Source organism: Perissodus microlepis, chromosome 8 (genome assembly GCF_051167445.1).
Source record: "Perissodus microlepis isolate ML-2025 ecotype Zambia chromosome 8, ASM5116744v1, whole genome shotgun sequence".
Lineage (NCBI taxonomy): Eukaryota > Metazoa > Chordata > Actinopteri > Cichliformes > Cichlidae > Perissodus > Perissodus microlepis.
The window spans coordinates 4,639,040-4,661,320 of record NC_140468.1 but is presented as its reverse complement, the minus strand read 5'-3'; the positions used below and the strand labels follow the sequence as shown (position 1 = coordinate 4,661,320).

The following is a 22,281-nucleotide window of genomic DNA, read 5'->3' as shown; positions in this document are numbered from 1 at the left end:
GTGAAGAATTCCTCATATCTTGAATTCCATACTGCAACATTGTGGCCTCAGAAATGTTGCGGTTTGTCTTTTACTTCTTTGGAACCTAGAAGTACAAGTCTGGCATTGATTATGTGCCAGTTATTTGAATGTGAACTGAAAGGAGGATGCGTGTGAAGATAGCAGAGCAGGGCGTGGCTGAAATCCTGAAGGTGAAATATTGCAAACATTAGCTGCTTGTAGATGCGGGACGTCGGGGTGGTGCCGTGTGCAGACCGGCCCTGCAAGATGTTTCCCCTCCAGCGCTTAGATGGAGGGGAAAATGGAAACGGGCTCCACCTTCAGCCCCTCCGCTGCAGGGCCGGGCCCACATTAGGAAGGTAGAGTCAGAGTGTGCTGGCTGCCGGAGGCTGGGCCAGAGCGCAGAGAGAGGGAGAGAGCGAGTGGTGAGCAAAGTAGGTCAGAGATACAGAGGCAATCAAGCATGAGAGCAGCATCCTCGTCTCTCAGCTGAGCTACACGCAGTGCTGGTGAGGCGGCAGGCCTGTACACGGCATCAGACGAATGCCTTTGTTTCTCAGTGTGAGCCATTTTACCTCTAAAATGGTCACACACTGTCACACACTCAATGAATTGGTCAATAACATTAGATTGGTTGAGAGTTGTTGGGATTTGTCGAGTATAAATGCTAAATATAATCTGGTTTCAGCTTCTCAGATGTGAAGTTGCTGCTTGTTTTTACTTTTATGTCAGTGTAAATGAAATATCTTTGTTTTTGCACACTAAAAACAGAAAATCTGCCCAGGTTTCTTCTGTAATACATAGCAGCTGAGGCCGTGACTCGATCAGTCCGTAGATAAAACTTCATTAATCTGTAAAAATGCTAAGGACTGAACTGGATTTGTCTTATTATGGTTTCAAAATAAGCCTTAGACTGTATATAAAAGATGGACATGGCCACTTTGGCGCGACCTGGTTTGTGAAGTTCTGTTATGAAGACCATATTTGGACAAGAAGATGGAGTGCTAATATAAAAGCTAACGCTGGCAAACGCTGCTCAAAAGCTGTATCTGTGCATCATACTGAAAGAGAGTGTTAATTAGTGCTAAGTAACATACAAAAAGAGAAGAAAGTCATTAAAACTGGAGCAAAGACTTCTGGTAAGTCCACTAAAATGCTCCAGAAAGCACCAACACAGTTAAGAGGCACAGCTCAGTTACTCAAATTAGCAGAGATGATCTGTAACGGGCAGCTAAGGACCCGTGCTGGCACTCATCCACTTATACAGACAGTAACCCTCATTATTATTTGTCAATAAAGGATAATTAGCAACTAAAACTTTTTACATTTTTCTGTTTTTTGGGCCGGCTTTAAGAATAATGCAATTTCATAATTTTCATTATTCAAGCTTAGAGAATGAAGGCTCAGGGCCCCCAGATTGCTGCATATTTTTAATTCTACATGTTCAGATTATAAAGGAAGCTGCACAAACTGTTTGTAAAGTCAAATCTGAGTCCACTTAACTCTGGTGCCATCATTATGACTTGTAGGTTTGGAGTTCTTCTAGTAGCCAACTTTATATCAGAAATAAACATGTTTGCAGCCTGTTACAGATATAACAGCTGACAGGGTAACCTTTTTATAACTCGTCTCTCTGGATTCTGCAGTTATGGGCGTGGTTTCTTTGATTGACAGGTGTCCTCACCACTCGATTGTGTTTAAGCTGTTGGTGCTGCCAAAGTGTTTAATGGGAAATAATACATGGCGCAGCACATCTAAGTAGTTTGTGCTTCACTTTTGATTAATGAAATTCTTCAGTTTTATTGTTTGGTTAGTTGGAAGCACTTAACAGATACCTGTGTCTACTGCTAGCTGCTGACTTAGCACTCCATTCACATTTAAATATGGTCCCTTCTTGGCCCTAAAAGCCAACATGACAGTGGCCAAAGTGCGGCTGCAGCTTTATATACAATTTATGGTTAATCTTTATGAGCAACATATCAGGAATTCTGCAGGGATTCAAACTTATCTTAATTGTCGCACTAGGGGAAACAGCAGAAACACAGGAAATAAAGTGCATCTTGCTCTAAATTTGAGCTAAATGCACACACACACGCACACACACACACACACACACACACACCTAATTTCAGACTGCTTGTCTCACTGAGTGCTCAGAGCTCTTGGAGCTGTGTCAACATCCCTGTTGACCGAGCTCCTTGCAGAGGCACGGTCTGTGCCAAGATCACATTTTCACACGCCCCTGAGAGGAACAAGCTGCATCAGCAGCCCTCTGAGGCTTTTCCCCCTCATGAAGCTGCGACAAAGACTGCTGTCACGTTCCCTTTCTGCAGCAGGTGAAATGTGTGTGTGTTTTTGTCCCAGTTCAAATCACTAAGGAGGTGCTGGTCCTGTCTAAAGTGTTTCTGTTGTAAAGTTTGCAGAGGACCGAAATTAGTGAAATGCTCTTGGAAAGGAGAGTTTACAGGACTGCTTCCGCCCGAGCATTTCTGATAACGGGTTTAAGATCGCCTCTATTTTTAAAATTAGATGTGGTGAATCTGTTGTGTATTTTAGCTATAGATTCTTTATTTTGGCCTTACTGTCTCAGGCAGAGGATATGATTCACACTAACGTACAGTGCTCGTGTACACATGATTATCTGAAGGATCTGCTCCTTATCAGACTCGAGTTTGTTTGCTCTCCAACCGTCTGAGCTCCCGGATGCAGAGTGAACGACCTCTCAGAGGGATTGTCTTTGCTGGCACGAGTGCTGCCTTCTCCTTGTTGTTTGGATTCTGTCATGTGTAACGCTACAATGAAGGGTTTTGTTGGGGAACTATGTGTGAGGACCGGGAGAGTGCACTATTCATTAGAGCTCCTATGGGATACACACTGATATAATGTATTAGGACCTCCTCCTATGTTAATGAGTTTTTTTGTCAGAATAAAACTGTTTTTAATCCATGTAGTTGTTGTTATCATTAAAGTACAAATAAACAGGCTGGCGCTTTTCTATTCAATTTGACTACTCAAAGTAGCTGTAGCTGAGAAACCAGCTTATCCACTGTACAGCTGAGTGAAATGGCAACAACTTGGCTAATGTTGACATGAAAAAGTAAGGTGTGCTTCTCCAGACAGTGTGTGAGTCTGTGTTTAATGCTGAGACAGGTGGAGTCCTGTGATTGGCCCATTAGAGTTTGCCCTCTTTGGATTGGGCCTTTGGATGGCTCCAGCTGACATCCACCTTTTCTCTCTCCTGGGGTCCGTTCTTCGTACCTCGCTTACTACATCCAAGATCAAATGACACATCCAAGATCAAATCATCGCGCCAACTTTGAGCTCGCTATTCCGGTTCTCCGAACACACCTGTTGTTGACGATTAGTATAGCTGGATGAAGTAATGTGAGATCACTGGGTGGCTTAAAAGGGGCTACGCATCGATAGTAGAAACATTGATCGGCAACCCTTTGATTGGTCGGCGAAAATGTCGAAGGAGCGCGCTCAGTATTTTTGGGCAGCAGAGCAAGAACTCTTGATTGAGGGATTTCAGGAGTTTCAGAGTTTAATTAAAACGCAAGGGAACACTGCAAAGGCTGCAAAAGCAAGGAGAGAGGGCTGGCAGAAAGTTGCTGACAAATTAAACTCGTAAGTAATTTAATAATAATAATAATAATAATGGATTGGATTTATATAGCGCTTTTCAAGGCACCCAAAGCGCTTTACAATGCCACTATTCATTCACTCTCACATTCACACACTGGTGGAGGCAGCTACGGTTGTAGCCACAGCTGCCCTGGGGCAGACTGACAGAAGCGAGGCTGACATATCGCGCCATCGGCCCCTCTGGCCAACACCAGTAGGCGGTAGGGTAAATTTATTATATTATATTATATTATATCATATTATATTATATTATATTATATCATATTATATTATATTACATTATATCCTCTTTCACATTAGAGCCCCAACAGGACCCACTAGAACATGGGAACAAGTAAAAGTGAAATATAAGAATATTCTACAGAATGGTAATATTTATCACTTATATTGCTTTTAGTCTCTTGAAAAGAGACCCTGAAATAATCTGTTTGTTTGTTTATAACAGCAACCAAGAAAAGGGCAGAGCAAAACAAGACAGGTGGTGGTCCTGCACCCCCTCGTCAACAAGTTGGTTAAGTAAATAATACCCTCACGGGAAAATCGATATTTCTCTATGAGCACACTGTCGCACTGAGCTAAAGGATCCTGTCTATCCCGCAATATATGCTGAATTCTGAAAACTCTCCTTATCAATCTTGCACCTTCCGCAATGGGTTGCTCGCGTACAAACGGACAGGACATGGCTGCGACAGACTTCCCAAATCCACCTTCGCTTTTATAGCCGTGGTCTGTCATCTTGATTACACGAAGTAATTTACTATTACTACTCTAAAATATGAATTACATCTGAAATAATCAAATACATGAAATAGAATGATTAATAGTACATTTCCCTTTTTTTAGGAAATGACCTGTATGTATCTGTATGAAATCAATAAAAGAATCAAATACTGCATTATCTTTAGTTACATTGATAATAGTTATTTATGGAAAAACAGTGGAAAAATATCGCTGTTGCTTTCGTATAAATGAAGCGGACATACCTGAGTGGCCGCGATCTAATCCTGTTTACATAAAGTAAGCCTGCTCCCAAGCAGGTTTACGCTTACGGATCTGTTGCTATGACAGCAAGTCCCGGATGAGCTTCGGAGAACCGAACGATCCAAGATCACACGAAATCGTCAACAATCAAATCCAGCTAACTTACTTAGCGAGGTACGAAGAACGGACCCCTGGCAGTGAGCTACAACAGTTTAAGTAGCCCTTCAATGTTAAACTGTAAACACTAAGCCTACTGTGTATACATCACACACATTAGTGACTCTTTTTGTTGAACCATCTCTCCTGTTTTTGTCCTATAACAAGGTTTATCCTAGTTATTCGGTAATGAACATAACAGCTACGTCGTGGGTGTATAAATGACTTATCTGGGTAGCTCAGCTCCACATGGCCGAGTTTTTAATAACTTAAAGAAAGCCAAGCTTCTTCAGTTCTAAGAGCAAATGTGGAGAGCCCCAGATTTTAAGCCCTATGGGAGTGTCCCCAAGAGGGTCATGGACCCCGTATTGATCCTCTGTGTAATCACATGAGCCAAGGTGTGAAAACTGGTGTGGGTGAACCCTGTGTGAAACCTAGCCCCACTCTATCATGTGATTTACTGAGGTCAAATGGCCCAGGATTGACCTCAGTAACCCATGCCCGTTTTCACACCTTGGGCTTAAAATTGGGGACTCTCCACATTTGCTCTTAGAATTGAAGAAGCTTTCCGGTTGAGAGGTGAAACGTCTACAAGAAACTTAAAGAAGTCCAGATGCTTTTCTTTCCAAGCTGATAGATATTATTCCTCTATAGAAGTGAGTGCCACACTTTATTTTGCCTCATTTCTTCTGCTGGAAATACTCACTATTCACAAGTCACTACGATGACCTGGATGACTGAGAACCTTTACAGACAATATCTATCAGGCTTTGACGAACTCACAGCAGGTGATTGGATGAATTCTCTGTGCAATTGAACTATGAGGAGAATCGAGCTTCTTTGTGAAAACGAGCCTCTCTGTGGTGCTTAAGCCTGATCTTGTTTCCACCTTGTCCCTTTTCTGTCATCTGTGCTGAATGTGGAGCGCTGTTTAAACACCCAAGGTCAGGAGACATGAAGGTACACAGAGGGAAGGTCGCATAGCTGGGCTGAGCGTGCCTTTAGGGTGGGTTTTATAGGGTGGGGTAACTATAGCAACAGTTCAGGCGCTGCTGCTCTTTAGACGACGTTTGCATCAGGTGGCGTCACAGGAATTCGTGAGATTTGTTTTCAGTAAAAGCAGAGAGTTCAGGTGTTTCCGTATGCGGCTGGCATGCTCCTGAACAACTCTTGGGCGATGTGTTTAGATGAGGAGGAGGCCCTGCAGCAGATCCAGGACATAGAGACACTCTGTCTCTCAGCTAACTTACATCTGTGGGCAGAACCTCCCAGAAAGACCTGGGGGGAGGTGGTTGGTGTGAGCGAGGTCTGGACATTTCGGTAGCATCGAGCTAAAGTAAGGGCAGCAGAAGATGGAGCAGGTTTTTCTTTTTTTTTTTTTTTAATAAGCGTTCATGAGGTTATTATGATTTTATAAGCTGCTCATAGTATTTTCATGTATAAATCTTAATCTGTAAAGTAACGAGTAACTGTATCGGCTGAATAAATGCAGTAACAGAGAAAATCCCAGAAGGATAAAGCATTAAATGGGTCAAACTTTCACTTTCATTCTTGAGGAAATCCACTTTCCCTCACTGAGTTAGAAGCAGCAGTTTTTGCACTTGCAGTTTTATTTCCGTGACTACTTTGACAATTTTATGTGCTACTATAATAGCCGCTTTAAGCTGTATTGTACATCTCAGAGATTAAAGTGTCATGTTTATGTGCCAAAGTAGACATGAGGGCGAAACCGAAGGCCAGAAGCTGCCAAATCTGCATCACCAAACAAACTCGGGGCATGCAGTTTGGATGCACAGACTGATTACGGCATAAGCTGTCCACACTGTCTGCGTGTGTGTGTTTGTGTCAGAGGAGAGGGAAAAAATATGATTCAAGCTGAAAAGCGCTGATGTAACCAGAGGCTCTGGTTTAATCTGACATGTAATCCTCTTTTTATGAGATTGGACGCAATTCACATCTCGGCGGTTGAAGGAGCGTGTCAGTGTTGTGTTGTACAAGGGGGTGCGTTTGCATCCTGATGACCTGACTGTCACGGCTGAGACGTGGCTGCACTTGTTGTTGCAGTTAGTCAGTGGGTGTTTAGGAAGTGCAGCCCTGTCACAGCGAGGACAGCGTGCACATGGGCAGAGGGCACTATTTTTGTCTGTGAGGCTGTAACCTGAAGCACTGACCCCACGTCAGGATGTATAAATAACAAGGTTTTCACAGGCACAGTGTCTGTTTACATTCTGTGGTGACGGGCATGTTCTGCAGGCCGGAAGACAAAGTGTCTGTTAAGTGCGCCATCATTACAGCCATTTTCTTGCTTGTCAGCTACTTTCAGCTGACATGTGTAACGTGACACACCCTGGACCTTCAGTACTTCATTAATTTGCTTTTTCTTCCTGCAGCCCGACCCGCGACTGGCAATGGAGTACGTGAACAACGCGAACAGCTACAGTTCTGGAGACACCATGAGCAGCTCCTTAGCCAACATGACCATCAAGGATCAGCACCACCAGGAGAACGGAGTCAAAATGAAAGGTCAGACATTAGAAATACAGTCTGGAAGCAAAATAGGATCCAACACACAAATGCAAACTCACTAAAAATGAACAGAAAGTGTCTTTAATGAGATCTTTTTCCAGCTTCAGCTCACCTTGTGAATCCTCTGAGCTCCACTGGTGGGTCTGAAATCAGTCTGATGACAGAGAGCTGTGAGATGTTGCTGCACTTTGGTTGGCAGATGATTCGGATTAAACAATGAGCAGCTTTCTTTTCTTCTGTCTGCAAACCATTATTTCTCACAGCACGAGTACAGATGATGCTATTTTTGTGCTGTTAGACCTACGCATGTTCAGTTTCCAAGGATACGAGAGATTATCTGATGGTGCACGTCCAAAGAATCTGTCAATTCCACGCTTCTCATTGATCGTAGCTAGCTGCCCCTCTAGTAGAGGGAAGACAGGAAATTACATGACCCCACTCTTCATCAGTATAAAAGCATAGAGCGGGTTACTTTATGCAATCAGGGGGATCCAACGTGATACAACACCTCTGGAAACTCTTGAAAAAGTATTATTTTTAAGGAAAAAATTAAGACAACGGCAACTTTTTTGTATAAATGTGGTTTTTGTCAAAAACTGTGCAAGTGAGCCATCGTGTTGGTTTTGGTTTAATATCCGGGATCAGCTCGTGTGAGGGCTTTATATGTTCAGCTCAGACTGTAGGAACAGGAGAGGCCCATCGATGATCTATCACCACCTTTTTATCACTTACTTTTATTACCACAAATAATTAACTGTAAAAACTTAGCTAAGTTGAACTTTAAGTAAAAATCAGTGTAATATGAATCATTTTAATATCATTCCATATTTTCCCTCCGTTGTCCACCTGCACTGAGGCTCACAGTCGAGTGTCCAGTGCTGCTGTGTACCATACGTTCTCTGACAGCCCGTTCTCACTCCCGAGGCGTAACATGCCGACGTTTTGTCACGTCCTGAGGAACGCGAAAGGAGACCTTCGGCGTTCTTATGGTACGCGGCGGGTTATGGCCGAAATCCAGTGCAATGACGCTCCCACCGTAATAGACGTTCCAGCCCTGTATTCCAGCCCTAAACCTAACCTTTTTCCTGACCTTAACCAGGACTTTAATGATGTTAAATAGCGTGTTTCTAAGCGATTTGAAGAAAAAGAGCGAACATGTGTAGATTGAATCCATACGGTTCTCATATTTCCTCATTTTTCCGAGGTCGTCATTTAGGAACGTGGTGGGTAGCTGAAAACATAATATGTTGACGATTTGTCACCTAGCGTAAAATGTTACGCTTTGGGAGTGAGAGCGTGTTGTCTCTGAATATACCCGAAGACTTATATATTATTAGTCTGATGAAAACTGACCTACAGAAGTACAAACTCATTTTGTACACCAGCAACAAAAATCCGTCTGATTATGAAATGTGAAAAATGCTAAATTCGTACTTGTTGTCAACTGCTCTTCATCTGCAGTTAAGCTCTAAAGGTTTGTGAGGTGCCCACAACAATAAAACCTCTGAGGTATTATCATCCTTGTTCCACCTTAATAACAGCTTCCTGAAAAGGGATCAATGATGGACGTAGCCACCATGATCCCACCCGGTAATAAAACTGACTGATTGATCACTGCGTCACTGCTAACACTGAGGCTAAATGCTACATGTGGATAAATAGGAGCAGAGCCGTTAGCAGGCTGTAATCAAACTATGATCACATCACATAGACTGAGCTAGCTGCTAATTATAGCGAACTGTAAAAATGTCTCTGAAATTACAGCATGTTTGAGTGGAAATTATGTAAAATATTTTAATATTTAAATATAAATGTTTGAAATTTTGTGCTAAAGAATAAACAGTTTTGCTCTTTTGTGCAATAAACACTTTTATTATGTGATTTTTTAAACAGTAAGTCTCTTACCTATTTAGCATTTATAAGCATATAAAAGCCTGGAGTAAATGATTTGTCGTTTTCCTTTGTAGCACTGATGGAAAGAGGCTGTTTTATAAACAGATTATGACATCTTAATTAAACACAGATGCCAAATTGTAAAATCCAGTTTGTCTTCATTAGAGGATTTAAATGCTTTATATTAATTATTACATTAAACTACAATTTAATGTGTTTTAACAACGTATGAAATGCATGTATTAGCTGTGTTTGGGGCTCACAGGTAAAGGGTTTCTAATTAAAGCTTTAATCCTAGAATAGACATCAAAGAATGTCAAAGAGAAGAATTTAAATGTAGAGTTAAACCAAATTTCACTGTCGTCTGGGTGGAGGCCGAGCTCCTGAGTTTCTACAGAGCTTTGTTTTAATCTCTTACATAATGGATAGAAGACATGCTCGACTGCAGCTGCACTGTGCTCTGTAATCCGGGCATCTGGGTCAGACCCCTGAGAAAGAGCCCCGTCTCCATCCAGCGCCACTGTTCGCTCGCAATTCAGTCCATAAACAATCGGGCCTTTAACGCAGCACAGAAAGCATTTTCAGAAAGCTCCATTTGATGACTGAAACGTAAACGGAGAGCAGATAAATGGCTAAAGATGCATCGTGTTTGCTTCACTGTGTTTGGACAGATTTATTCGTCACAGAGCGAATAATCAGTGTCAGACCTCTCAGCAATGTGTTCTCCCCCTTTTTTTTTAATCTACCCAAATCAACCACATGGCTAATTAGTACGTAGCCTAGCTTTCCCCAGTTTGCAGCCCTCACTAGTGCATTCGTTCTCCCCGTTTCCATTTCCCATCATCTTATGTGCTAACAGGAAGCAGCGCACAGAGTCAGGTCCATCTGCAGGGGTAAACAACACATGTATCAGCAGTGAAACACAAAGTGAGTATCCCTTTAAGCAGCAGATGTGGTGTGTGGAAAGTGACGTATTTGTAAAGTGAGATTAGTTAGTTTAGGATAGCCATCTGATGCTTTAGAGGTGCTTTGCTTAGTTCTTTGGAGTGATGCATACAAAATTAGAGCTTTCAAAACTGTATCTATTGATCTGCAAGGACGTGCGATACAAACAAGAGATAATTTAGTGTTTTAAGAATTTTGTTTTCAACTGTAATCTCATAGTTATGGGTTTAAAATGTCATAATTAAGAGAGTTAGAGACTTTCCTGATCTAATGCCTCATAAATATTATTGTAATAACAATTATAAAATTAGATAATTAAGAGATTATAAACAGAGTTTCATAATTAATCCCATAATGTTGATTTATTTCAGAATTACTGAATTACAGCAGCATGACATAAATAACAATTAAGAGAAATCATAAAGAGTTCATTATTCTGATAAAATCACAAGAGCCTGTCCTGTAATTTATTGTCTCATAAAAATGAGTTAAAATCTCATAATTTGGATATTTAGAGGCTTTTCTAAGTTACATTACTGGATGTCAGTATCACAAAGTTGTTACAGATCTGGAGGTTTTTGTAATTTTATAGTAAAGTAAGTAGATCATATTATAAACAGGGAAGATTCTCAATCTCTACATTAAATTATTGTTTCATAATTGGTAAATATTTAGATATTTAGAGTCAGTCTCCATTTATCCCCTCATTATTATTAAAAACATCTCATCATTACAAGAAAAGACATTCTCATAAAAACCAACTCCAGGATAGAATTTAGTAAAATACAATAGAGTTGTGCTTCTGATTACTGCTCTCGGGTGTGTTGATTCACGTCGACGTACACAGCGTGAAGATTTTCCTTTTTGGTTGCAGCTCGTAGCAGAGACACCGTCCGAGTCATTTTTTGGTTGCCTTGGTGACACATCCCCACTGTGTCTGGATGCTGCAGACACGAAACAACCTTCCCGTTAAAATTTGTTAGTCTCAAAATCTGAAAAACATAATTATCTAATTAAATGATCTAATTAATTTAAGATAGTCTGATATCCTGTAAGTGGTGTACAGCAAAACAAGGGCACCAAATACAACCTAAACTGACTGCCAGACTTTTATTTATTAAAAATAATTCATTAATAAAACACAAAAATTTTAGGCTATTGTTTTTTTAAATAACTTTTTATCTGCTCCCTCAACACTGCTGATACTTGTGACTAACAAAATGGGGTAAACGTCTAGGCTGTCTGGATTTTTGTTGATTTGCTGAAGTCTTTACATGAAGCAGATTGTATGTGAGGATGACCTGATGAACACACAACAGTATAATCCAGGAAATATATGTCTAGCGTTCTAAACCGGACCTTAATATAATCCAAATCTGCCGTGTAGCCCTCAGTCAAACTGAGGCTGGCGATGCTGTCTAAATGCATCATTCCAGAAATAGTCTTGCTTTTTGGAAAATCGAGGCAGTAGCTCTGCTGTAGTTCAGTATTTATTGTTTTAAGGTGAGTAGACTGTGAATAAATGTGTTACCTCCTTAAACAGAGCCGACTGAAGACTTTTCATGGTTCTGGGTTTAAATGTCAGACTGCCGCTGATGCCTTTTAACCATTTTGAATTCTGCTTCACAGTTGACCTCTAAGCAGCGTGTGTGGTTGGTTTTTTCCAAGTTTCTGTCACGATTACCTCAGCTTTGACCTCCAGTTTACCTTTGATTTGCAGAGGATGAAGCAGCACTCAGTGAAAATGGGGTGAATTCTGTGTCTGAGCTCTCTCAGCCAGACAGCAGCCACTGTGATGACGAGGCGCAGCCTGGTACGCCTGCCTGCACTTCTGACATGAAGCCTGAGCTGCAGCTTAACCCGTGTTTTAGCTCTTATTTAGCATGGTTCAGTTTGTGTGCAAATCATCACTTGATTTATCTTCTTCATTTAGAGCTCTATTGAGAGAAACGCTCGTCTTGGTTTGCTGGTTTTCTTTTGCTCCCTAACTCTAGCCTTTTATGATTCAAGTTTGAGTTTTCTTGCTAAAACCTTTTGATTTGCCTGATTCTACAGCGAGTTGTGTTGTTACCACACAGAGTGCAATAAGAGCCAGCGAACATGAACAGATCAGTGACTAACATGGAAAACAATGCCCCTCTGTGCCTGTAAGATGTGGCCACAGTAGCGTCACTCCAGCCGGGGTCGAGCAGGCTTTGATCATAAATACTGAGACTGACAGCTTTTCCAAAGCGAAGCGAGGTGGGAAGTCATCGGACTGAAAAACCTCCTTGATCTCTTTAACAGCTTCTGAAGCTGCTGACGTGTGGTAGTAAACACAACATTAGCCTGAGCTGTGTGAACCTGATGAAGTGTCAGATTAGACTTTAACAATTCCTGTTGATGTTTGACTGAGATCCATTTATCCAACAGCAGAGGCGCCTGCAGAGAAAGCAGGAGCTGAAGATACAGAGAGCACCATGAGCAAAGATGAGGGGCAACTTGGTACGCCTCCAGACGCTGAGCTGCTGCCTCTTTTCTGCTGCTCGTGCTTCCTTTTGTTTCCCCAGCATCGTTAAAAGAATAGCAGGACATTTTGAGAAATACACTTACTCGATGAGATGTGCAGCTACAGCTGTTAGTTTAGCTTAGCTTAGCATGAGACTCCACTTGTTTATGTGGGTTATATATTTAGTGGAAGCAGGAGGCCCCCTGACATGTCCTCTAACACTCATTTATTAAAAGAAGGTTCTCTCATGTGAACTACAATTCAATTCAATTTTATTTATATAGCACCAAATCACAACAACAGTCACCTCAAGGCGCTTTATATTGTAAGGTAGACCCTAAAATAATACATACAGAGACCCCCTATGACAAGCACTTTGGTGACAGTGGGAAGGAAAAACTCCCTTTTAACAGGAAGAAACCTCCGGCCGAATCAGACCGGTTGAGACTACAGAAGAGGTCGACTTCATTCACATTTGAAATGCTCACAAAATTTGAGGTTGAGTGCATGCAGGAGACCAAAGTTGGTATCGCATTTTGGGAAGAGAAAAAAAAAGGAAAATTCCATCCGAAATAGATACCAAATTGAAAATTCGGGGAGTTCTAATGAATTTAATAGTGGACTGACCTTCTGTCTCCACAGATATGCATTAAGAGACACGGCAGTAAAACAAATTTAAAAATATATGACTTTGTCAGCTAGTTGTCTCTGTTACCCATTATAACATTGCTCATTATATGCTAAGCTGGTTGACTGTAGCTAATATTGTCTTTATTTTGCGTGTACAGACGTGAGAACAGTGTTAGTGTTTCAGCCCGTTCTTCCCAGACCATTAGACACTCTGGTTATTCTCAGAAATTCCTCCAGTGTTGTTAAGATTGTTGCAAGCTTCACTTTTTTCTGTGGATTTTGTTTTTCATATCCATTTTCTTTCGCTTTCTCACATTGTTTGGTTAGTTGGTTAGTTTTAGGCACAAAAACTACTTGGTGAGGTTTAGAGAAGGGTAATAATTTTGGTTAAAAGTCGCCCTGCTCAACCTTGCACGCTGTAAAATGACATAAAAGCTGATGGTGAGTCGTCACTGACGCCAAAGGACACCTTTATGACTACTTATTCTTAGATAACTCTCACAGAAGAAAGCTGATAAGTGTATTTTTCAAAGTGACCAAAGCTTCCTGCTGCTGCTCTGTATGTTTCTGCGTTTCTTTCAGCATCTTCACTGGAAAACAGAGTTTCTGGGTTTCTGTTTTGGCTTTGCTTTTTTCTTCCTATGCTTACTTTCAGACGGTTATACATGCGGCCCCTTCCAGAACTGCAACATGATCGTAAGCTCGAGAGGCAAACATGTCCCCCTTTTTTTAAACAAAAAGATGGTTACATCCTGGCTATTTCAGAATGAAAGGAACGTCCAGACCACAGGCAGATTTAGGAGTCCTGTGATCTGTTAAACAGATGCACGGTTGCGGGGAAAGCCAGGGTAATGTTAAAAACAGCTCAAGTACCACACAGAGCAGCGTTCAGTGTGGTACTGCTGCACGAGGCAAGAAAATAAAAGCCTGCTTATCCATCTTTATGATTTTGAATGATGTCTTTATCTAACCTGTATTTGCTGTGGGCTTTCTGCTTTGACTGAAGACATGCTGTATGCAAGCTTTTATTGATTCGTTTGCACCGGGTGAGTGTATTAATCACACACGAGTGACAGAGAGCCATTACTGACTGAGCTCTCTATCTTTTCCATCTGTCTCATTATGTTCCATCAGCAGCAGGAGCGTCTTCAACAGGTAGGCTGTTGTATGTTTTATTGATTGCACGTAGACAGTATTTATTTACTGCAGGAGATAGATATGAATGAGCCTAGGTGCAATGAAAGCAACCTCAGAAAGGAAGCAGCTGATCACTCTGTTGTGTTTTAGTATGTTCCATATAGTGTTAAATTAAACGGATCCTCTATTCTATACAGTTGTTGTCAGAAGTTTACAGACACGCATGAATATTGTGGTAATTTTGGGCTTTTAATGATTTCTTCAAACAGTTTTTTTCTCCAGGGTTGAATGATTGTGCAACATACATCTTTATTGACTTTAAAAAACAAAAACAAATAAAGTTTTTTTGATTTTCTTTAAGCCACACATGGTCAAAATGATAGGTTCACTCCCACTAATATCAGTTTAAAAGTCCCTTAGCGAGTTGCAACTCGGCCGGATGTTTTTTGTATCCATCAACAAGCCTGTTGGCATAATTCTGTCTGGACATTTGCCCACTGTTGGTTTCCTGGCACATACTCGACTTTTAATCGTAATCCACAAATTTTCAAATCAAAGCGTTAAGGTCGGTGCTTTGGGGAGGCCATTAGTTTATATGTGTATAGTCTTTATTGTAGGGTCTTTACCTTACAGTATAAATCACCTTGAGACGAATTTTTTTGTGATTTGGTGCTATATAAATACAATTGAATTGAATAGTCCTTCTTCTTCATTATTCCATCCACTTTGTTTGATGGTACCACCACCATGACAGTTGGTACGGTGTGCATAGGCTTGAAAGCCTCACCTGTGCTCCAAACATCATGGTGACCAAACAGCTCAATCTTTGTCTCGGCTGATCATCAGGCTTTTCTCCAGAAGGCATTTGGCTTCGCCGTAAAGGGGAAGTCTCAAATTTCAGTCAAGCTTGAAGGTGTTGGTGTTGATTTTGGAGCATTGGATTTTGGATTTTTGGAGGGCTTTCTTGTTTTGGCATCTTCACTGTGATCAGCCATGCTGGTGTTCAGGCAGTTTCATGGCAGGCTTGAGCCTTGGTGGTTGTTCCTGAACATCCTAACCAGTTTACTCTCATTTGACGATGACAGTTTGGGTCTTCCTCAGCAAAGCAGCGACAGGATAACTTTTACTTTCATGCAGTTGTTCAAACTGCTGATCTTAAAACTGCAGTTTTTTAGAAATGGCTCCAAGGACCTTTCTAACTTCCAAATGCTGCAAAGAAGAACTACCAGCTGTAATCAATCACAGTCACTAATGAGAAGTTAATGGACCTCTGCTTTGTCAAATTAGAACCTTCAACACCATTAATTCAAAGATTTAAGTGGATGTATGTATATGTATATCTGAGCTTGTGTCTACAATTTCATATTTTTAATTCATAAAATTAAAAATATAAAATATTAAAATAATTTAAATATTTTATATTCAAACTCATGTTACCCAAGTCCTTAAACATGTATGTTGTACAATCATTCCACCTCTCGAAAAGAAACAGTTCAAGGAAATAATTATAAGGCTGAAATCACCACAGCATCCATGTCTGCATATGTAAACCTCTGACCACAGTTTCTGATTTTCCTGCTACTATATTAAAGAGTCTGGAGTGTTCCACCTGAATTCAGATGTAATCAGTCACTTCAGTTTATTTAAATGGTAAAACACGCAAATCTTTAACATTTCTGCATCAGTTTCCTTTAATGATGCGTTTATGGATTAAAGGTTAAAAACACCACCTTCTTCTTCTGATTCCTGTAAGGGTCGGCAGATCATCTGCCTCCATCTAAACCTTACACCAAGCATCATTTTAAAAGTTCAAAACAACAAACTTGTGCAATATGTAAATATAATAATTTAGCACAAGTTATTATTTTTTTATTATTTTATTTTTAGAGTATTTCTATAGTTTTAAAACGGCACTAACCCTCACCCATAACGGTAACAATAAGAAACAGTAAAGCACTTTTTTAATCATTATTATTCAGTTTTTACATTTTTTATATTTTCTATTTTTTTTTTTTTTAGATTTCAGCATCTGCAGTTTTCAATTTGAGATTCCTGGAATTGAACATTATTTTCAGTTTAAAGGGAAAGTGTGTTATAATGAATTGTTTTTCTGATATTGACCGTTTGACCAGATACTGTAAACGTAGTCCTGACCCGTCGGTGTACACGGATAGCCTCCGTATTGTATCAAAGTCGAAGGAATTTATGACGTTTTTGGCTAATTCAGCTGAAGGACTGATGACCTCGTGCCACAGCAAGGTGTCCAAATTTGCAAATGTTTCTTCTAGGCTCAGAGTATTCGTCATATTTTAACGAAACTTGCACACAGTGATCGCCTAGTGAGTCTTCCCTCAAACTGTCCTCGGGCTCAAGGTCACTATGAAGGTTGACCGACTGGTGGAGGCAGAAATAAATATTTATTCCTTTCTTCACAACCGTGGCTCAGTGTGTTGGATGCAGTGCAGCCAACTAAAGAAAAATCAAACTAGAAATAGAAAAATGACACATCTTCAACTGAAACATGATCCTGTAAATGAAACTGAATAGAAACAGCTCTGCACTGGGCTAAACCTGCTTTAGCAACAGTCCCTGATAATAAAGACTCTGTGGTCCGCTCTCCATCATGACCTGGCATCCCTGAATCCAGTGGCTCATCCTACTACTTAAAATAACAATTAAATATAAATCAAATAAGTTAATGGATAATTCTATATGTTTAAGGAAAAAATAATTTATAGTATAATAATACATGTATTTAACTACATAACTGTTTAAGGTTTTTATCATTTAATGTCAGGATTTGGAAATTTGCTTCTTTGTGTGATCATTTAATGATTCATTTTTGCATAACTGTACAATATTAATGTCCAAATATATTCTTGTGAAACACTCCAGACTCGTGTGTGTACTTAGAGGTCCGTTGTGGGGTGGGATACGTTATTTTTGCACTGCTAGAGTCAGCTCAGAAAGGCTTTACATCACATTTTAATCACTTATTCTGTAACAGCATAAATCACTGGTCTGTGTGTTGTGTTCACTGGAATGCATCATCTCTCCGTCTGACACCCAACTGTGATGCATTATTTTTTATTTTGTTTTCATGTGAACTCACACTTTTCCACCTTTAATCACTTCTGGGTTTGTTGTGTTGCATCATCACCGCTCACAGCTCTCTGAGTGTCTGGTGTTTGTTCTGGGTAATCAAACAGTCTTTTATTTTCCTTCATCACTTCTCCACTTTCTTTTTTTTTTGTTTCATTGGGGAGATGGATAACAAGTGCTGCTGTGAATGTCACCATTAATCTGCTTTCCAAACAAATTAGCGAGGCCTGGTTCTGGAGTCCGCGGTGAGTTTGGATTTGCAGAGTCCGATCTGCACGGAGACGCTGGGAAGGGCGTTGACTTCATGGGAGCTTCCTGCTCTCTGGACCCAGGAAGCAAAGCAGTGGGAGAGTGTGGGAAGAGGCTAAGTGAGTCTTCGTGGGTCTCTGAAGACCTCAGCTGCGGGGCAGAGATTAAACGGGACATGCAGGCCAGCAGGGGGAGCCCTGAGTGGGCAGGAGCTGCAGATCCTCAGAGGGCCATCAGTCTCGACGCCTCCGAGTGCCTCAGTGAAATGAGCAACCTCTCTGGAATGTCTTTAGTCCGCAGCACGGCTTTGGAGGACCTGACATCCATTGGGGACAGAAACTTGTGTGTTCCTCAGGGCGAGGAGCTCATTTCTGAAGAAACAAACGATGGACTGACTGCTGAAGGAGCAGCTCCGAAGCCCCTCGGTGACTCCGGAAGCCAAAATATCACGTCAGAAACACCCCGGGCTCCTCATACGCAAAGTGCGCTCCAGTCTAGCTCCGATTCCCATTATGAAGACCTTTCCAAGAAGCAGCGCCTTTTTAACAAATTGCCATGTGACACGGCAGCTGAAAACAGCGGTGACTCATCGTTACATACAGCCAGCTATTCAAAGCCTGACATTTCTAATGACTCAGAGATGAGGAGCGGTGTGGCTCAGACCACCGGCACCGCCGAGCTCCAGAAAACGCCCCCCCAAAGCACCCGAGCCAGAAAGTCTTTGGTGCCGGTCGCTGTTTTCAAAGGTCTGTGTGCTGTCATGTTCACCAGTTCAGAACCAGTCCTCTTCAGTTCACTCCTTCCACTCCTTTGATTTCCAACGCAGCTTCTGCTCTGTGTTATGCAGCACTCTCCCTCCGAAGTGTTTCTATGGACGTTAACTTTGACCCGAGGAGAAGCTTGTCGACCTCCCTCCCCCCACTTTAGCTTTTTTCTTTCATCTCTCCATCTCTGCTCACTTTGCTGGTTATGCAGCCCTAAAAAAAACTCCACCTTTTTGTTTTATGTGTTTTCTTGCATGCTGCATACCCAACATCACTCATTTCACTTTCCATGAGAATGCATTCTGGCACGCTCATGGAAGCAAAAGTCTTAACTTATTGCACTTGGGTGGATATGAAAAAATAATATAGATATTAAGCTTTTAAAAAAAGGTGCCAAAATCTAAAGTTTGCTTCTATTTCTTTTCTATAGCTCAAGGAGTGATGGATAACGGAGATAAGGTACGTCACCAACGGCATTTTTTAGGTTCAGTCGCTCATTTCTTTACGCCTTTTAGTTGTTGTGAAATATTCTGGTTTATTAAAACCTTTGGTTTTATTTTCTTTAGTTAACAAACACGACATATTATTACCCATGTCTATCACATATATTCAACATTTAACTGAACTCCTTCCAGCGACAGTGTTGAGCTCTCAGTAATTACTGTTTTATTATCAGACTAAGAAAATACTGCAGTTTAGCTCAAACTGGAGCACAAACACTGCAAACTATAATATTTATATATTAGATAATCCCATCAAAATGCTGCAAAAGCACCAATATCAAAAACCTGCTGGACTCCAATTAGTGGAGGTGATTCATAATAAGCAGCTAGCAGCTACATCTGCCTGTGTTGGACATTTTAACATGCAAGTCTACGGAGAATCACTCACATTTGGAGCAAGTCTCAAGTGGCCACAGGAGGAATGGCAGTTTTTAGGCACTGGCCTCATTTCCCAGGATGATGCCTCTCAACTTGAACCAACGACTCTATAAAAGCTGGTTCATGCACCTGCCTGATTTGCCCAATAGCACACCCCCTTGAACTTCCAAGTATAATAATAATAATAAATTGGATTGGACGCCCTATCTAAACAGCAGGGAGGTGGGGCTTCTGTGCCTGAGATGACCTTATTAGGACTATCCCCTCTCTTGGCACTTCATGTGTTTGTGTAAAAACAAGATCCAAGTTATAATAAACCAGAACATTTTATTCATGTCATAAAAAAAATCCTTTATTTTTATCATCTTTCAGTTATTTTTAATCATTCTTTTGTTTTGTGGTCATTGTCATTCGACCTTTTGTTTTTCATTCATTTCTTCCTCTTCATGAAAAAGACTCAAACTGCCACCACACCGACCTCTTCCCCTCAAAGACCGTCCATAACCGCCAAGGGCGCCAAATCACCCGCATCCTCCCGAAATGGCCACAGCTCGATCCCCATTAAAGTCAGCAGCACAGGGCCCAGGCAGCCTGGAGTAAGTACAGGTCTGAATGCAGCTTAGAGCTCAGACGTGAGCCGACTGACTCGCTCAGTTTTCTTCACACTTGCTGACTGAATCTTGTTTGAAAAGGTCAAAGAAAAACATGGACTGGAACCTGATTCCTCCCTCTATTATCACCGAACATTATATGAAGAAACGACTCATCAATTCCTCACTGATTAGTGTGCAATGTTACTGCATTCAACCATCTCCAAGACGTCTCTCTGCTGGAAACTAAAATAGTGTTGTGGTGACTTTCAGAGCGGTGCAAAGTCTCAGACTCCAGGGGCCAAAACTTCTACCAGAACTGCAGCTCAACCAGGTACGAGCCGAGGACTTTGTGCTAAACTCAACTTTTATTTTACTGATTTTAGTATGGAAGCCTAAAGCGGACTGTATTAGCCATATAATTTAAACCTGAAACATGCTCATTTTTACAGCAAAAGGGGTTTGGCTGTAAATTTACTTTTAGTTTGCAGACTGTGATTGCCCTTTTCAGTTAAATATTTCGGTAATTTCTTTATGCAGAGAGTCAATATTCACAGTGTTGACCCTTCTTATTCACACCTTCTGTAATTCTCTGCTGGATATCAGCTTCTGGGCCAAATCCTGATTGATCGAGATCCATCCATCTGGAAAATATGTGTTCGCCGACTGGCTGGGAGTGGTTGTTAGAGGTTCCTAGTGGTAGTTGCTTTGGTTGCTTGCAGATTGCTGCAGTCACTTGTAGTCCCTGATAGACACCGAGCTGTCTGCAACGCAGGCTGTAGTGCTTGTGCCTCACCATCTCAGAAGGTACAAGCAGGTTTTAAGTACCTCACAACTCCCTGCGACCTCCAGCAACCACATGCAAACCAGCTGGTAGAGGTCGCTGACCAGTCTCTGTGTGACTGGATCTGTGGTTAGGAAACTGCCCACATCTAACCAAGAATCAGTGGACTCTTTGCATAAATGTGATTTATGTACCAGCAGAAATGTCATTATTCTTTACTAAATCACAGAAACAGGCATGAAATAATCTCCCCCCAAAATCCAAAAGCAACAAAGTGAATGAAAAACAGAAATTGTGTCGGTGGCTAAACAGCTGTGCAGAGAAACTCTTCAAAGAAAGAATGCCGCCTAACGGGTAAAATAATTATTTAGTCTGCTCTTAAAGCTCATTTTTAAATTATTACTTTAATATAGGCTTCCGTATTTTTGGAGTACGCGGTAATGATGTGTTATATTTTCTGTGATCTAGCTCGTGCCGACAAATCCCTCACTCCAAAAAATGAAAAAGGTAAAAAAAAATCAAATCAAATAAAGCAAATGATTAGAAATCGCCTCCAGCCTTGCATGGCCACAATGCCACGGTCTGATCTGCTGTTTCTGGATCAAACTCGGTCAGCTTTTAGCCAGTAGAGCTCCTAGTATGCTTTATTTTTTATTATTTTTTAATGGTTTCTTCTACATGCATGACTCATCACACTCCTCCTAACTTATAATTTCTCTGGTTCCTCTAGATGCCAGGAGTGGACAGAGCAGCCCCGGCACTCCCAAATCCCCCGGTAGCCAATCAAATTCTGCAAAGTCAGGGGCTGATGCCAACAAAGTGAAGAAGGTGGCTGTGGTTCGCTCCACTCCCAAATCCCCGGGCTCGCTGAAGAGCCGTCCACCGGCTCCTCTGGCCGCCGCCGCGCCGCTGCCAGACCTGAAGAACGTCAGGTCCAAGATCGGCTCCACAGAAAACATCAAGCATCAGCCCGGAGGGGGAAAGGTAACCCGGGAAATACTCTGAACACACCCCCTCACAGAACACTGCCCACTGATTTTGCAGATCAGAGTTTTAACATTCACGTGACCGAGTGGAGTCGTCTACGATCCAGGCGTATATTTCTATGTGCCAATGTGGGTTTTTAATCATAAAACCTTTTCCTGCCACAAATGTGTCCCTCTGTTTCTGCAGCGTTTCATTTTGGCCTATTGGTGTATCGCGGATAGCCACAAAGCTGTTTTAACATCATTTCTTCTTCTTTTAATCGCTGCATTGTGATTAAACGTGATGTTTTGCAGTGAACTGTGGCTAACAGACCGAGAGCCTCGAGAGTCATTACAGTTATAAAAACGATTAAATCTGAGAAAAAGTTCCTCAGAATCAGCTGATATTTCTGCACAATAACGTGATGAGATCAGGCAGGAAGTTCAGGTTTTGTCCAGGTTTCAGGTCTGAGAAGCACCTCTTAAAAACTGCAAATCAGTTTTGTGTAAAATCTGATGACCCCACTCGGTCATTTTACATGCTT

General features: G+C 41.3%; 2 protein-coding genes across 6 annotated transcripts in view; both read left to right on the top strand.

The window, feature by feature from the left end:
• The window catches only part of LOC146381184 (microtubule-associated protein tau-like), a 38,686-nt gene that overhangs the window by 4,095 nt on the left and 12,310 nt on the right, over nucleotides 1-22,281 (top strand). Inside the window, exons 2-10 of one of the 5 annotated variants that reach the window (XM_084937100.1) lie at nucleotides 7,173-7,305; nucleotides 11,867-11,959; nucleotides 12,559-12,630; nucleotides 14,399-14,419; nucleotides 18,947-18,975; nucleotides 19,853-19,993; nucleotides 20,261-20,321; nucleotides 21,240-21,278; nucleotides 21,502-21,755. In XM_084937100.1, the coding sequence (XP_084793226.1) occupies nucleotides 7,191-7,305; nucleotides 11,867-11,959; nucleotides 12,559-12,630; nucleotides 14,399-14,419; nucleotides 18,947-18,975; nucleotides 19,853-19,993; nucleotides 20,261-20,321; nucleotides 21,240-21,278; nucleotides 21,502-21,755 (825 nt within the window). In that variant the 5' untranslated portion in view covers nucleotides 7,173-7,190. The remainder of the gene's footprint in view (nucleotides 1-7,172; nucleotides 7,306-11,866; nucleotides 11,960-12,558; nucleotides 12,631-14,398; nucleotides 14,420-18,946; nucleotides 18,976-19,852; nucleotides 19,994-20,260; nucleotides 20,322-21,239; nucleotides 21,279-21,501; nucleotides 21,756-22,281) is intronic. The other 4 variants (XM_084937099.1, XM_084937098.1, XM_084937097.1 and 1 more) reach the window with 4 other exon arrangements.
• LOC146381185 (uncharacterized) lies at nucleotides 14,429-18,937 on the top strand. Its single transcript, XM_084937101.1, has one exon. The coding sequence runs from the start codon at nucleotides 17,691-17,693 to the stop codon at nucleotides 18,564-18,566; it is 876 nt and encodes a 291-aa protein (XP_084793227.1). The 5' UTR covers nucleotides 14,429-17,690; the 3' UTR covers nucleotides 18,567-18,937.